Source organism: Miscanthus floridulus, chromosome 5 (genome assembly GCF_019320115.1).
Source record: "Miscanthus floridulus cultivar M001 chromosome 5, ASM1932011v1, whole genome shotgun sequence".
Lineage (NCBI taxonomy): Eukaryota > Viridiplantae > Streptophyta > Magnoliopsida > Poales > Poaceae > Miscanthus > Miscanthus floridulus.
The window spans coordinates 94245062-94262540 of record NC_089584.1 but is presented as its reverse complement, the minus strand read 5'-3'; the positions used below and the strand labels follow the sequence as shown (position 1 = coordinate 94262540).

At 46.1% G+C, this 17479-nt stretch overlaps 1 protein-coding gene, 1 long non-coding RNA gene and 1 pseudogene across 2 annotated transcripts; all 3 read left to right on the top strand.

Moving 5' to 3' along the window:
* The first annotated feature begins 4696 nt into the window (after positions 1-4696).
* On the top strand, positions 4697-8820 carry LOC136452638 (1,4-dihydroxy-2-naphthoyl-CoA synthase, peroxisomal-like; annotated as a pseudogene).
* Positions 8821-9299: 479 nt separating this feature from the next.
* On the top strand, positions 9300-10841 carry LOC136452639 (uncharacterized). The gene is made up of 4 exons (XR_010758866.1): positions 9300-9611; positions 9901-9986; positions 10412-10534; positions 10625-10841. It is a non-coding gene; the product is annotated as an uncharacterized lncRNA (long non-coding RNA).
* Positions 10842-11713: 872 nt separating this feature from the next.
* On the top strand, positions 11714-16912 carry LOC136450251 (iron-sulfur cluster assembly protein 1-like). Its single transcript, XM_066450629.1, has 3 exons — positions 11714-12175; positions 14313-14367; positions 16453-16912. The coding sequence occupies exons 1-3, from the start codon at positions 11848-11850 to the stop codon at positions 16610-16612; spliced, it is 543 nt and encodes a 180-aa protein (XP_066306726.1). The 5' UTR covers positions 11714-11847; the 3' UTR covers positions 16613-16912.
* The last annotated feature ends 567 nt before the right edge of the window (positions 16913-17479 follow it).

The following is a 17479-nucleotide window of genomic DNA, read 5'->3' as shown; positions in this document are numbered from 1 at the left end:
ATACGCTGAAGCCCGAACAAACTGCCCTGGGTACCCCCATGACAGGCTATCGGTGGTGAAACATCGACAGGTCTTCAATCTTCTTCTCTAAGAGACAAATGGTCATCCATGGATGCTTCTCAGCCTCTAGGATTAGTGGTGATGATGCCTTTATCTTCTTCTCTTTTAGAGGAACAACCTTGATCTGATCTGGCATAGCCCAGACTCTATCAATGGTGGTACGAGGGGTGACCGATTTGTATTTTGCACATGTAACATCTCTAAATTTATTGGACTTCACTCCAGTCAGCACCTCGTGTCTCTTTGGAGGAAGGAGGTTGATCTCCTTCATCACCTTGATCGGCTTCTAGACGTCTAGACGAGGCTCTTGTTGGCATGGCTTGCCTTTAAGAAGTGGACGTGGCGGTGGCAAAACAAGGACCGAACGATGGATGGCATGGGCAAAGTAAGACTAACTTGAGCGAATGGGGGTAACCATTTCCCCAACAACAGCGCCAGAAATGCTTGTTCGTATAAATTAGTACACACAGAATAATCCACAAGCGCATGGATATTATACCGATGTAGCACTTCACTGGGAGTACCTAGTTTTATATCAAACTCGAGGAAATATGTGTGAGAATAACCAAATCTAACTTATCCTAGCTTCACAATCAAGGCTAGATAATAGGAGCGTAGAGGAGACTACTAAGGTCTTCTAGTTCTAACTTTAGTAAACTTTGTCTTCTATTATTCAATTCTGGTGATATTACTAGAGGAAACACAGGCAGAGTATGTTTCATATAGCAACAATGTCCTACTAGGCCTACTAATGGGAGGTGGACTATAGAGGATTCAATGAGGCTATAAGAGTCACCCTCACAAGCTACCACCAATCCAAAAATAGGGTACATCCACGAGTAACCGAGTCTAAACACCATGCTTACACTATGAATACTATTTTAACCCAGGAGCTACAAGGATTAAAGTACTCAAAAGAGAGTCACAAACCTGAAGAACAATATGAACAAGATGCTTACTTGAATTAGAAGTTGATTACCAGAGAAATCTCAGAAGCAAGTTCAAGAAGAACTTGATTCCGCTAAGGTACAAGCTGTAGAGAGAGCACCGACAGATCAGGATCCCTCCAAACTCTTTCCTCTCACTCTATCTCACTATCTCTAATACAAGACTAGATCCTATTAAGAACTAATTTTCTCTTGATTGCTAGCTCTGATCCTGGTGGACATGTGAATTAGGGTTTCTAGCTTCTCAGCTATCAGGATCAAATGAGGCATCTACCCTGGAGGGGGTGCAGGTAGGTATATATAGGCTGAAGCATCAATCCTGAGCCCTCGGATCAAACCGACTTGGATAAATGGCAGAGATGCAATCCTTGAGGCAGTGGAGAACCGACATAGCAACATGAGACTAATGTGGGGGCCCACAGGTTGGCCAGCCTACAAGTGGGTCTAGCCAGGCCCACATGTTAGGGGCACGGACTCTGCTTCAGTGGTTCGCCTTCTAGAGTCTTCTAGAGTCTTTCCACGTTGATTACATGGCGGAATTCTATAATTTCCTTTGACAAATAGGTCCACCTTGGTGGTTTTCTGATTAAATCCTGCTGAAAACATAGATTCACCAAAACTCATGGAATTTGTTAGTTTAAACCCCTAAGTCTACATTGGTGATCCATTTTAGCCATTTATACAAGTTATATTGGTGGTTTATGATGAATGTTAACTACCATCAAAGAACACTAAGACAAGTGATTAGTAAATAAAATGGTGAAAGGAATTTTGCGCTAGCACTATAGTTGTGTTGCAAGCCACCTACCCAATTCTAAACTCTATGATCTCTAGTATACACACAAGGGCTAAGTCGCTAATTTACAAGGTAGCAAGAGAGCTACAACTAAAGCGCTACACTAACTAGCTACAACTACCACAAGCACTACACAAGGTAAAAGCACAATATAATACAAGAGTGGTAGAGAGGTATACCGCTGTGGCAAGTGATCAATCAATGAATACCAATGAATATCAAGGAGACAAATGATGAAACAATCAATTTTTCCTCTGAGGTTCACTTGCTTGCCGGCAAGCTAATCCCCGTTGTGGCGATTCACTCACTCAGAGGTTCACGTGCTAATAGGCTTCACACGCCTAACCCGCAACTAGGTGCCGCACAACCAACACAAGATGAGGATCCACAAGCCATGTATAATCCACTAGAGTTACCTTTGGCGCTCCACTAGGGAAGGTACAAGAACCCCTCACAATCACAATGATTGGAGCTAGAGACAATCACCTTCCTCCGCTTGACAATCCACTAATCACCAAGCCATTTAGGTGTTAGCAAACACAAAGAGTAACCAGATCTCCACCAGCTCAAATCGTCCAACTAGTGCCACAAGATGTTAGACCACTAAGCAATGCACTAGAGGCTCTCCAATCTCACTCAAGATGATAAAATCAAGTATGCAAGTGAGTGGAGTGGTGTGCTCAGCTCTCAAAGGGTGTATGCAGCTGTTAGAAGTGCCAAGAGAGTGGCCAAGGACAGCCACTAGCTCCATTTATAAGCACACAAGCAAATAGAGCCATTACCCCTTTGGAGCAGCTTTCTGCGAGGTCACCGGATAGGCGGCGGTGGCACCGGACAGAGGTGGTGGTGCCACCCTGAGCTAGCCCCTCATTTTCCCTCCTCTCTGGATAAATGGGGCGGTGCACCGTCATGGGGTGGTGGTGACCGCAGTGGTGCCCTTAGCTGGTTCCCCTAGCCTCTGTTGAAAAGAGGCGGTGGCACCAGACAGCACCCGACGGTGCATTGTCGTGCACATGGCAGTGTACACCGTGGTGTTCGGTGACCAGCCTTCACTTGCTATTCTCGGCCGAGTCTAGGTGGACACCGCCCTAAGGGTGGCGGTGCCACCGGACAAGGGGTGGCGGTGCCCCCCAGAACACCTCCCTCTCGGCCTCCTCTGCCGTGCACAACCACGGTGGTGGTGCACCGGATTAGGGGTGGCGGTGCCCCCGTGGCAGCACCCCGAGCCTGGCAACGTCTCCTTTTCTTTACCTTTTTCACCACCTTTGCAAATGTGCTAACACTCCAAGTGTTTCATCATCACGTGTAAGTGTGTTAGCATTTTTATAAACAATTTTCAAAGGTTAATCACTTCTCATCGATTGTGCACTAGGCCTAAATGCATATACATGTATTCCAACACCTAATGGCACTAGATGATAGAGTTGTCCGATAAGAGCTCTCATCTTAATAGTACGACCATTTATCCTAAATGTGATCATAATCTCTATAGTGTCTTGATCACTGAAAATAAAATGGCCCTATAATTATACCTTTGTCTTAAGCCCATTTCCTTTTTCTTTTTCTTCTTTTTCAAGCCCGAGCACTTGATCATTTCCATGGACTCTACCATCACCATGATCTTCTCCATTTGCTCCATCACTTGGAATGTGCTACCTATCTCATAATCACTAGAGTAATAGGTTAGCACTTTAGGGTTTCATTAATTCACCAAAACCAAACTAGAGCTTTCAGGCACCAACCCCCATACCTTTCGAGACGATGGGTCTAGGATTTGCCAAATGAGCCCCTTGGCTCTTTTAAATTACTTTGGCGCCAATCCCCATAACTTTCGAGCGATGGGTCGAGAGTTGCGAAATGAGCGCCTCCGCCCCCAAACACAAAACATCTCTTCTCATAATATTCTTGAGTGCAAGCTTAATATTAACTACATTCGCTTGTTATACAAATTCTGATTATATAAAACCTTCTATGTATTGCAATTCTAAAATTATTTTGTAAGCAACTTAAAAATTCAAATATTTTTTATTACAGGCTGATGTCTTACCTCTATGTGCAAAATTCCTATTTTGAATAGCAACAAGTCAACATAACAAGGCTAACTCAGAATTTATGAAGAAATTCTATGCTGATAATGTAAGTATACCTCATTATGAAATGTAACTTCATTACAACTTTCATATATGTCTGTTTTGCCAGTGTAACCAATGCTATATGCCAAATTGGTCCAATAATAATAATTTCTTTTCTTTTTTACAGGCAAACTACTTCAATGCTATGATTTAAAACCTTGAAGATACTCCTTCAAAAAAAAATATAATGCTCATGTTATTTCAGCGTCATTATTATATTATATGCTGTTTTCTGACTCCAGAAAGGAAGAATCGTTGATATATTTTTCTCATTTTTATATGTAATTTTTGTATATAAATGTTATATGACATGTGTAATTTAGTTTACAACACCAATATTCTCGAAACTACTTGATGCAACATTTTTCCCTCAAAGGTTTCAATACAGTCAACTACAACACCTATTTAAACCTGAAATATTTTCTCCGAAATAGTCAAAACACTGCATCAGTCACTTTGGAAATTGAAAACGGCCCACTTTCGAAACAGTACGAAACTGTCGAAACAACCAAAAGGCCCAACAAGATAATTGAAAACAGCCTACTTGTCGGTGCGGTAAGTTCAGGCCATCAATGAAACCGGCCCTAAGTGACAAGGCCAGGAACGGTCGTAGACCACGTTACAATACCTGTGTGGCCCATGGTACTGGCACGCCTGTAGGCCGGTCCATCAATACGCAAGTCTTATCTGGTCTCGCCTGGCGGGCCCTCTTCCTAAACAAAACCTCATCCAAAGACCAAACTGAACTGAGAGAGCGAGAGCGCCCCCAAACGGAACAGCCACAAGCCACGCGCTGCCGCGCCACGCCCACCCGCGCTAGCTCTCGCCATGGACGCTGCGGAGAGGAGGCTGGCCCGCGTCGCCGCCCACCTCGTTCCGTCGTTCCCGGTTCCGCACGCCACCGTGCCTCCCCTCACGCCTTCTCCCACGTCCTCTTCGTCCTCATCGGCGGGGGACAGCTACCGGCGCGTGCATGGCGACGTGCCGTCGGAGCCACCGGAGTGGCGCGCCGCCACAGACGAGTCAGGGAAGGAGTTCGTCGACATCATCAACGAGAAGGCCGTCGGAGAGGGCATCGCCAAGGTGAGGCTTCTTTCTTCCCTCGATCCTTGTCAAGCTTTGGATTCCTTGCAAAAGTGCGGCTGCGGCTGCTGGATTTTAAAGAACATTTTTTTAAACGGATCAAGCGTGAGAGGTGACGATTATATTAAAAAGAAAAAAAATCCAGACTAGTTAGTACAACGAAACTACGACACAATAAAACAACAACATAACTAAAGCAACCAAAACAACTAATACAAACACTAATGTACACCAAAGATCTAAACCTCCGTAAACTCCTCTTAAGTAGTCAGCCAAGTGACACACATCATACGGACAAACAGTCGTCGTCAAAACACTAAAGTCGCAAATTGCGACGTCCTTCATGACCCTCACGAAGATGCAGAGAGGCCTCCGTCACAAAGTTCCAAAAGGCACGACCCTTTAAGTGGCAATAATTCATTTAGGCAAACTACGATGTCTTGCATTGCACTCTCATTGAGCTTCCCATCCTTTCCAACAACGCCCAAATCTTTTACCACATTACGTTGTGCAATGCGACCACTTCGACGAAGCGAAAATCTATCATAGGACTTGCGTCGGCGTCTTGCAGGTGTAGCCGATGGTGAAGGTAGGTGTATAGGAGGACATGTCAGATCGTTCTCCATAGTTGTGGCCATTGAAGAAGCTGCATTACTTGATGGATCATGTAACGTCGTGGGTACTTCTTCGTTGACCTCACTCGTATCGTAGAATGCAAAGGGTTATCTTCGATGTTGATGATGACTTCTTTCGTGACATCGGTCACAGAATGCTTAGAGTTGTCTTCAATGGTGATGAGAAAGATGGGGTCCTCAATTGTCACTTGTGAGATAGCTTCATCATCATCAGACACATCCTCCACCAGAACAATATCCTCAACAGGGGTGACGGTCTATAGCAATGAGACCATTGAGGACATAGCAACGACCTTCTTTATGGTTATCTCGCCTTTGATGGAATCTGATGTGTCCCCACACACCAAGGAGTCAACAGGCGTGCAAGCCTCCAAAAGAGAAGCAAGGGTCGACGACATCACGGAAGACACCTCGGTGGCTTGCTCCATGGGCATCTTTTGGTGAATCTCTGCATCAACTACCTCATTACTGTCAGGGTGCAACACTTTGTGAAATTCCAACTCATCGACGACAGGGTTTGCTGTGTTCACATATGTCTCCTCAGGCCCCAAGGAGTCGGAAGGCGTACATGCCAACACAAGAGAAGTGAGGATTGACAGTGTTGGCGAGCGACGAACAGGAGAACATGGGCCGAAGAGCTCAGACATGTTGGAAAACAAGTATGCTCTCCATGTGGCTCTGCAAACTCTAAATGGTTGGTCAAACGTGCCGGCCACAACTTAATAGTATAAGTCTCCTCTCCGAGGGGACGCAATACTTCCTCCAAACAATCTAGAACCAACTGTCGGATCTCCGATCGTAAAGACTCTGTCAGAGTTGCGACCATGGACTGAGTCACAATGCTTGATGACAGTGTAGGGCGACATTCATTCGGCGAAGGCATGTCCACAACGTCAGCCCAACTCTTCGACTGCTGAGGATGATGAGGTTGCACCGAATAAGAGTTGACCCACGGAGTAGAAGAGGTGGAGCGAAGATGGCAGTGCCGCTCCCTATGTCCTGGACAGCGACATCGAATGCATCGAAAAGCATCCCTGCAGGAGCTGACTTGGTGATCTCGTGCAAGGCAGCAATAGCATCTACCTCGAGCCCATCCTCTTGAAGGCGATGCTCTACTCCGACTCTAAAGCACACTAGGCGGTGGCGACGATTGAAGGTCATCGCGATGCGAGCAACTCTTTTGAATCACAGATTTCAGCACGGAGACGCTAGCCGGCAGCGTTGAAGGAGTCCTGGCACCGTCTCACAAGGCGACAGAGGAGATAGGTGACGATCTGACGGATGATGAGCTCACAGTCAAAAGGATCCAGCTTGACGGCGTAGAGTCAGGAACCTTGATTCAACTACTGTAGTTGCGGGTATGACAACAAGACGACGTTGGCACGAGGCTGAGTTCGCGGCGGCGATAGGCGAGAGGACCTGCGAAGACGAAGCGGTCTGACGAGGTGTTGGGATGAGGACGAGGTGGCGCGACAGCGAGTCCGGGTGGCAACGGCGGCAGCAGCGAGGGATTTCAGCATGGAACGCCCGAAGCTGCAGCATGCCGCATGACCCCCCACGGCAAGCCTCCCTAGGAGGAGACATCGAAGATGGTGGTGCTCACATCACGACCGATGTGGGCGCGTTGATGTCGCGTCCCTGCCACAGGACCAACCACTGGCGGCGTCCCTGGCTTCTCTCCCCCTACGCAGACAGGTGAGGCCTCCCCGGTGCGGGATCTGGCGAAGCCCCTCCCTACACCGGCGGAGCCACATTATGGCTATAGAGGGCTCCGGCCCCTCCTTGCCTCGCAAAAAAGAAATGAAGATCTATGTTGTTGTGCAGCGTATCTGTGTTGTTGTGCAAGTCTGGATGGCTAGGCTAGCTAATTCAACCCACAAGGCATAGGCGATGGGCCACCAGCCACATGCAAGCCAGCCCATTATATATGCACGCAGGAGCCACATGACTGGTGGCACATGGGACCTGGCATTTCTCAACATGCAAAGCAAAGGGGAAGAAAATAATCCACATCCACCGAGTGCCCTAGACGGCCGGTGGAGGCTCACAGACGACGATAAGGCGACGAGCCGGAAGCCAGAGGCCGAAGCTGTCGATGCCTCGCGGTGGCCTTCCTAGTTGACTCGCTGACTCATCATCGGCCCCGGTCGGCGGGCGGCGGCGTCCCCACGCCCACGCTCGTTCGGCTCTGTTTCATAGGCCATGTAGTTTAGAACCAAAACTTATTTCTATGGAACTTCTCTATATATTGTCTTGGATTTGACAAATGGCCCCCCCTATATTAGGCTTCACGCTCCGCCACTGCATCCCCGGTGTGGATCTGGCGAAGCCCCTCCCGACGCAGGCAGGCGAGCCCTTCCCGGCGCAGATCCGGTGCAGGTAGGCGAGCCCTCTCGTGCGGCTTCTCTCCCCGGCCCGCCGCGGGATTCACTTTTTTTTTTCATCCGGAATAGTATTTTTCTCTCTCAAATTCGTCCTGATTCATTCAGATTCCTCCAAAATTCCTCAGAACCCTTGCTGCTTATGGATTACACATGCGCGTGCATTGTTCTTACATCTCGTTTTTTTTTCAATGCGTATTGCTGCTTCAGATCACCATAAACCGGCCTGATAGAAGGAACGCGTTCCGTCCGCTGACCGTGAAGGAGCTTATGCGCGCATTCAACGATGCTAGAGATGGTAGTTCGATTGGAGTCCATCATTTTTACAGAAAAGGTACGGATGCTTTTAGAGAAGAAACGAAAAAAAAGCATGTTTGGGTGTCTATGGAGTCGGGTTAGCTGTGGTGGGTAAGCTTATTTCGATGTTTTGGTTGACCAGGGAACCAAGGCGTTCTGTAGCGGCGGTGACCAGGCGTTAAGAGATTCTGATGGATATGTTGACTTCGATAGCTTTGGCCGCCTCAACGTTTTAGATTTCTAGGTCAGACGAACTTCTTCGACACTTTAATGTATGAGTAAACCTGATGAGTTCTGGGGCACAGATTTTTATTTTGTATGAGGATCGTTGTGATTGTTCTTTTGATACGGAATTCTTTTTTCAAGAAAAGAAATGCACGTCTTCTATCTCTCATTTCGTTACACGCAATGCAGATTTTTCTTCTGTATGAGGATCGTTGTGATTGTTCTTTTGATACGGAATTCTTTTTTCAAGAAAAGAAATGCACGTCTTCTCTCTCATTTCTTTACACGCAATGTAGGCGTGCTGTCCACTTTTAGATGATTTGTTTAGTGAGGTTTGAACTGACTTAGGAGTACATCGTTCAGCTTCAGCTAAGAATATGATGATTGCGTATAGTTTGACTAGCATTCCTGCTTACTGATGAGTATATGTTGACGTACCACTTAGTAAATTTGCAGGAGCAGGTTTTGCTTGTCATGTTGGCACTTCTAGTCTTATTAAGTGTGAACAATGATTAATCTTTTTGTTTGTAAGGCAGTAGTAGTTATCATTAATAATGAGAACATCAGACAATTTCTTCAGGTGCAAAGTCGACGTCTTCCAAAGCCTGTCATTGCTATGGTATGATTAGTTCATAACTGTCCTTTGCCTTTTTGCTATCTCCTTTCGTCGTCCTATGGATTGATTTTGTGTCGTTTACTAATTACTATCAGGTTGCTGGTTACGCTGTTGGCGGTGGGCATGTTTTGCATATGGTGTGTGATTTAACAATTGCAGCAGACAATGCGATATTTGGACAGACAGGGTCCAAGGTGATTTTTCTGGTCTATTTGGTATCTTGTTTCCAGGATGCAGATAATACCAATAAAGTGAAACATCAAATTTTACATCATCAGTTCATACTGGAATTACGTTTTCTGTGTTCATTAAGTAATCCTGTTTCTTCTTTTTGCCGAAACCGTAAACATGCAGTGTATTTCAACATCCCAATTTGTAACTCCTATCACAAGTTGGAAGCTTTGATGCTGGTTATGGATCTTCAATAATGTCCCGGTTGGTGAGTTCATACTAATCTATTGATTCCTTGCCGTCGATGTTTGTCACAGTGTCCTAGAACACATATCAATCTAGTGAGATAGTAGAAAATGTTGCATTACTCCTGTCACACACTCATTTCATTTTCATACTCTGCATGTTCGGCTGCTATAATTAGCTGGCTTATCAGTCATGGTATAATATTTTTCTCTCATAATAAATCAGCCGCACAAATCAGCACAAGTGGCAACATATTCATGATTCGCAGTAAGCGGCATGCTATTCTTGCTCTAATTATTTCTCATGAACAGGTTGGACCGAAGAGAGCCCGTGAAATGTGGTTTCTGTCACGGTTCTACACAGCTGACGAAGCTGATCAAATGGGACTTGTGTACCAGTAAGTGCTGAAAACCAGTGTTAATTACTAAAACCAAACTATTTTAGGTGGTGTTTGGATCCGTTGACTAAAACTTAGAAGGTGTGTCGGGAGGATGTTATATGGGGTGTTCGGATACTAATAAAAAAACAAATTACATAATCCGTCAGTACTCCACGAGACGAATTTTTTAAGCCTAATTAAACCGTCATTAGCACATGTTTACTGCAGCACCACATTGTCAAATCATGGACTAATTAGGCTTAAAAGATTCGTCTCGCAAATTAGTCGTAAACTTGCAATTAGTTTCGTAATTAGTCTATATTTAATACTCCATGCATGCGTTCAAACATTCGATGAGACAGCGACTAAAATTTAGGAGGAGCAACCAAACACCACCTTAGTCATGCTGATCCACTGACACGCACACGCTTCTGTACATGCAGCTTGCTGAATTGGAGCAAGAAACTGTCAAATGGTGCCGACAGATCTTAAGGAACAGCCCCATGGCTATTCGCGTGCTGAAATCTGCACTCAACGCGGCAGACGACGGTCATGCAGGTCTTCAGGTATAACTTGCCAGATGTTAACCTTCCATTGAAACTGCTGCTGTTAACTTCTGTCTGTGTGTTGCATTTCTGATGACGCTTCTGCTGTAGGAGCTTGGTGGGAACGCCACGCTCATATTCTATGGCACAGAGGAGGCAAAGGAAGGGAAAAATGCGTACATGGAGAGACGACGCCCAGACTTCTCCAAGTTCCCACGCAAACCTTGAGTTTCAGCTCTCTGATGAACTGGCCAATTATTTTACTGATGAATGAATCTTTTTTCCCAACTGGTCAATAAGAGAAGTTACAGTCTCAAATAGTTCCGAATTTCCGGACCGGTGGATAGTTGTGTAGATCATTATTATGCATATTATTATTACTACATCGAGGAGACGGACGGCAATAATTTTTCTGTCAATCTATATACATACAGGAAAAATGTATGATTTGTAAGAACATTCGGATCAATGAAAATAAAGCTAGGTGTATTTGATTCACTTTTTCTTTGGCTTCGCTGGCCGGGCAGGATCGAGATTTGTAATATTTGTTAAATATATAAAATAATAAAAACAGCTTTATTAATTATAGATGTTTTAATATTCGTGCTAATTAAGACGAGTAACGGAGCAAATTTCATGCTTTTCTTTCTTGTTTTAGAGCATCTCCAAGAGACTCTCTATTCCCTTGCTAAATACTAAATGTCAGAAATAGAGATTTTGGTAAAAAACTATTCTCCAACAGCTTATCTAAAATGATTATTTAAATATACCATTTTCTATTTTAGATTTTTTGCTAGCAAAAAATAGAAAACGAAAATAGCTCGAGATATAGAAAAACTGTGAAAAGATATAGAAAATAATTTTTATCCAAATGATTTTTTAAATAATAATTTAGATAGTAAGATTTAGAAAGGCGGTAGGAGATGCTCTTAAGCAGAAAACGCTGGCCCAAATTTGACAAAGGAAGCCCAGCTGTTCCGACGCTTATCCCCTTTCCCTGCTCCGAGCATCTAGTCGCGTCTACAATCTCCTCAGCGGCGACCCCCGGACCTCCTGCTGCAGGCCGCAGCACACCGCACAACGATTCGGTCCACATGCTCAAAAAAAAAAAAAACGATTCGGTCCACAAATACCGCGCCACGTACACATCTCGGCCATACGCTGCGATAGCCCTGCCGCACAGGATCCCCGTCTCCTCACCGCCGCAGAACAAATAGAACAACGGCCACAATTCTGAGCCAACGCAGAGAAAAAGAAAAATAACTCGCTCCAATCCGGAAGCCGAAAAGATCAGAAGAACCCAGATTCCAGAGGCGACTCCAGGTTTGTGGGACATGCTGCGCGCAGGAGGCAGGCGGCTCCTCGTCCCGGGGCTCCGGCGGCTCGGCCTGGGCGCAGGCGCCGCCGGCGAGGCGGGCCCGGCCGCGGCGGCGGCGGGGGTGAGGGCGTACCACGAGCGGGTGGTGGACCACTACAACAATCCGCGGAACGTCGGTTCCTTCGACAATGAGGACCCCAACGTCGGCACCGGGCTGGTCGGCGCGCCGGCCTGCGGCGACGTCATGAAGCTGCAGATCCGCGTCGACGAGGAGTCCGGCAAGATCGTCGACGCCTGCTTCAAGACCTTTGGCTGCGGCTCCGCCATCGCGTCCTCGTCCGTCGGTGAGGCCCCTCAGCCCTAGCGCCACGTCTGGAGTTCCCGTCGATTCCCCCTAGGTGGTTCGGGCGTAGCGTGAAGTGTAGGCCCAATCCTCCTTTTTTTTTTCCTTTCTATGAATTGAGTTACGCCACTAATTGGTTATCTAGTTATCTCGATGCCTTTATTCCGATTGTGGAGGTCATTTGCTGAGAAAGATGAATTGAAGCTTGTGAATTGAGTAACATCACTAATTGGTTATCTAGTTATTCTGATGCCTTTATTCCGATTGTGGAGGTCATATGCAGAGAGATGAATTGCAGCTAGCTTAGTATTGTGTTTCTTATATGTGCTGTTTTGTCGGGGACTATGTGGGGTACAATTTGCTATAAGTGATCAGTTTGATTTGATGGTTTCAACTGTACTGCTAATTTTCAGCTGTATTGCTGTAGGATCATTGACACCCTCGTTTCAATTTTGCCTACTTTTGGTGCTTTGGACCTAATTGGCTAGTTTTGTTGAATTTTAGACATGTGTGATGCGGCCATTTTATTTTTGGTGCTTTGGACCTAATTGGCAAGTTGTGTTGAATGTTAGACGTGTGATGCAACTATTTTAGCTACAGATAAGTTGTATGACAGAAGTTTCATATGAGTTGCAGTTTCATGCTTATCGTATGGTTAATCCTGAACTAATTTTTTTATATCAGTTTTCCTGTTTTAGAGCTAAATAAAATGTGTATGCTGAGTTTTGTGTTGTGATGCTGGTTCTTCCTTGTTTTTGGCCTTGCCCACGGCCAAGCAAGAGAGAAGGCTTTTCCTTCCAATTCTTGCTTGTCTCTATCCGAGTTTATTACAGAGATTAAATAGGCTCTCTACTCCTAAATTTAGGCCGTGGTTAGCCCTGCCATGCAGCCGCATGCACGGTCTTCCCTTGCCCAGTCTCGTGCAGTAAGGGCGCTCCACCGCATGCCTGGTCTTCTAAATTTAGGCAATGCACGGTCTTCCCTTGCCCAGTCTCGTGCAGTGAGGACGCTCCACCGCATGCCTGGTCTTCTCCTAAATTTAGGCCATGCACGGTCTTCCTTTGCCCAGTCTCGCGTGGTGAGGGCGCTCCACCGCATGCCTGGTCTTCTCCAAAATTTAGGCCATGCACGGTCTTCCTTTTCCCAGTCTCGCACGGTGAGGGTGCTCCACCGCATGGCTGGTCTTCTCCAGCCCGCGTCTCATGCGGTGATCACACGCCTCTAACAGTAATTGTCCAGCTTATGCTCTTTATTATTATTATTATTATTATTATTATTATTATTATTTTTATTAAGGAGAATGACCCTGAAAGGTCTAGAAGTTACATCTTACGTGCTGTTTGGTTCCTTGCATAGTAACGCAAACTTGTCTCCCGCCGGTAACAAAAATAGCTTCGTTTCATTTTCGTTTCTGTTACCTCAGATGCAACCAAACAGCACGTTAATATTAATAAAAATGAGAACCTTGTAGTTAGAAAAGTTCTTATTTCTATCAGTAGATTCAGATGCTTGTAGTTTTTTTTATAATTTTTAGTAGCTGAACCAAATTGGTTCAGAGATAATGGACATTGTGCCTTAGTTTTGATGTTCTTACTAACTTAGTAATGGTAGAGTACTTATGGAAATGTCTAGGAAGATACTCCTGCAAATAATGAAATAGTCAACAGAATGATTGAGGCAAATTTCAAGTCATTGGTTTGATGATACAATACATATAATACCTAACCTCCTGCATTGTTATGCATGAAAATGCTATGAATCACAAAATGGAGACATTCTGTTGTACTGTGTGACTTGTAAGCCAACAACCATGGGAACCAAGTTGCCAGTTGGAACTTCAATTTATTTAGTCCTAAATGACTGGAATATAATCTTGAAATCTTGAATGTGGAATGTGAGGTTTTTCCCCTAAATTTGTCTGTGTTATAGATCATTTTATTACTATTATATTAAATGAGTGCTAAGTATCATCGTGTCTTGCATACAAGAGTGGACCCGCTGGTTGCTTGTATCTTACAAGCCGGAAGCATTCCTGATTCCGCGAAGATCTTCATCCCTAATTAAACAAAATGCTCTAAGTGCTGCTTCTTTAAGCTGCTGAATGTGTAACGTTGATTATATTATCTTTCTCCTTGCAGCTACTGAATGGGTGAAGGGAAAACCAATGGATGAAGTTTTGACAATCAAGAACATGTAAGTTATCTATTATCTTCAATATTTTCGGCTTTCTTAATATTATCCACTTTATTAATCATCTGAACATGCTAATATTGTATTTTTGTAAATATGAACTGTTGTCTATGTTTGCATCTTTAACAAACTCAACACACTTGCTGCTTTTGGGTTCCTTTGCAACATCGTTCTGTTCTTTATATGTGAATACCAGTGTGAGAATGTTGGGAGTTTGTATCTGAGAAGACTTCACTGGTTGTTATATGCTTATCTCTCTTTGATGACCATTCGATACTTTGATTTTATTTTTTATTATATAACCAAGTAAGCATGATTAGGATTTTTTAATGATGTCACATTCCGTTTTGATGGGTTCTTTGAGTTGCAATGAAATGAGCTTTCGAGCTGTCAGGGATTGTCATGACGGGCAATGTGTACCAGCGCAGGCACCGTGGCTGAGTTGGGCAAGGGCCAGTGCGCGGTTACCACGGCGCAGCCGAGCTGCTGCCAATCAGTTATCAGAGTCCTAGAGTTTAGGAAAGATATTTTGTTTGAGTTTGTTAGGATTGGGTTGTATAAGTACTGCAAATCTTTAATGGAAGAGGGTAGCCAGGGTTGAGATTTAATCTCCCTTTGCTCCCTGGCGACTCCTCTCGTGACCTGCTATTTCCCGTCCAAAACCCATCTGTCGACGACGGCTCCGCTAGTTCGTCGCCGGTCCTTCAAGCCTCGACCTCCCACCTCGCATTCTTACGCTCTCCGGTCCCTGGTCCGTAACAATCTGGTATCAGAGGCCATGGCTTCATCGGGAGTCACCACCACCGCCACCGACGATACCCTGCCTGCCACCACCGCACCCATTGTCAATCCCGCCCCCCCCCCCCCCCCCCCCCCCCCACACACACACACACACCCTGCATCGTCCGACCCGCTCAACCTGATCCTGACCTTATGATGCACATCACCGGCCGCTGGAGTTTCAGGTCGATGATTGGGTGCTGCTCCGCATCCTTCATCGGCCAGCACAGTCGCTCGTCCCGGGTTTCCGCGGCAAGCTCAGTCCGCGTTTTGCTGGACCCTTTCAGGTGGTGGAGCGCGTGGGTGCAGCAGCTTATCGCCTCCGGCTGCCCGAAGGCGCCCGCATCCATGATGTATTCCATGTGGGCGTTTTGAAGCCATTCCGGGGTCCTTCTCCGACAGCGACACTTTCTCTGCCACCTATGCACAATGGCCGAGTTCTTCACCGACCTGCTCGGGCGCTCCGTGGTCAGCTTCGTCGCGGTGTCTGGCACGTGCTTATCCAGTGGGAAGGGCTGCCTGAAGACGACGCAACTTGGGAGGCCGTCGACAACTTCCGCGCTCGCTTTCCCTCGTTTCAGCTTGAGGACGAGCTGTTTCCCAAGGAGGGAACAGATGTCATGACGGACAATGTGTACCAGCGCAGGCACCGTGGCTGAGTCGGGCAAGGGCCAGTGCGCGGTTACCAGGGCGCAGCCGAGCTGCTGCCAATCAGTTATCGGAGTCCTAGACTTTAGGAAAGATATTTGGTTTGAGTTTGTTAGGATTGGGTTGTATAAGTACTGCAAATCTTTAATGGAAGAGGGTAGCCAGGGTTGAGATTTAATCTCCCTTTGCTCCCTGGCGACTCCTCTCGTGACCTGCTATTTCCCATCCAAAACCCATCTGTTGACGACGGCTCCGCCAGTTCGTCGCCGGTCCTTCAAGCCTCGACCTCCCACCTCGCATTCTTACGCTCTCCGGTCCCTGGTCCGTAACAGGGATAATCATTTTAATTTTCTCCCTTGTTCCTGGGAGTGGCTGGCAGATTATCTGATGTGTTAGTTTCTACAGTTCCTATTCAGCGACATTATTGCTCCTCTGATGTTGTTTGACTTTCATTAATCAGAAATGATACATGTGCTTATTCCTTTGGAGGATGTGACTTATGCTCTTATTCTCTTCTTTCTTTAGAAAAGGATGAATTCCTTCATTTACTTTCACACCCTTGCTGCTGTTGTTAGGGTTTGGTTGTTGAGATTTTTCTGGGCACTATGAGAATCCCCTAGCAAACTCCACTGTAACTGGTTTTCTTACTCTGTTTTCCAGTGAGATTGCAAAGCACTTGTCCCTTCCACCAGTAAAGCTCCATTGCAGCATGCTTGCCGAGGATGCGATCAAAGCTGCCGTGAAAGACTACGAAGCCAAGAAGGCAAAGATGGGGCAAAAGGGTGAAGACAGTCCTTCAGAGAAGGCTGCTGAAGCATGAAAGTTTCTGCCGTGAAGTATATTGAGCTGATATGTTTCTCAGTCCATGACTCCCCGCCGCTTATTGCCAAAGATAAATGCTTCTGTTTGTGAGGCGAGGGAGTGTGTGTAATGCTCACAAACTCTGGTAGTGCGGCTTGTGCCTTGACTCTTTTAAGGATGGTGACGACCAATTTCAAATAAATTTGCTGCCATCTTAGAATTAGAAGAAAGTACTCCTATGCGCATGTACAAGAGCTGTTTCTGGAAGTGTTGTTATCTGTCAACATACGTAATGGAATTACGGTCGCCGTTGCACAAAGGCTATTTTTAAATATTGTAGTCAATTTTGTTTATGGTACGGAATGCCATTGGTGATTGGTGGTGTAATCTTAACTTCGCTTGCGGCTGGGATTTTAGGAATACCGAGATGGGAAATGCATATCGCGATGAGGACAGACATGCCCGGTGCACCGGTTTGGTCGCATAACGTACTGTACTCCTACCAGCGTTGCACCGCATGATGATGTTTGTGATGCCATGTCACTACTGCCCTTGGTAGAGCAGGGACAGCAATATAGGATGACGAATAGCTCGTGGAAGCGCTTCGCGGCGACACGGCGCGCCCTGGCGCCCTCAACGGCGACGGCGGGTGCAGCAACCTAGACCGACCCGCCGGGTACCGGGTACGCATGCACGCGCCACTACTACCTTGGTTATCAATGGTGAACAATACCCTGCATCGTCTGTAGGTCTGAAATCTGAATTCTGAAGCGCAGGGGGAAGAGCTGCCGGCGGCAGTGTCTCAGGTGGCCTCCGCCCCGGCGTACGTGCCGCGTGCGCGGTGGTAACCTCACGGCGTAGGAGCAGCCGCTCATCGTCGAGCTGA

Bases quoted from the DNA above. Each gene is read 5' to 3' on its own strand.
- LOC136450251 (XM_066450629.1), top strand. From the start codon at position 11,848: ATGCTGCGCGCAGGAGGCAGGCGGCTCCTCGTCCCGGGGCTCCGGCGG. The intron at 12,176-14,312 runs GTGAGGCCCCTC...TTCTCCTTGCAG, and splicing joins CATCGCGTCCTCGTCCGTCG to CTACTGAATGGGTGAAGGGA. The intron at 14,368-16,452 runs GTAAGTTATCTA...TCTGTTTTCCAG, and splicing joins GTTTTGACAATCAAGAACAT to TGAGATTGCAAAGCACTTGT.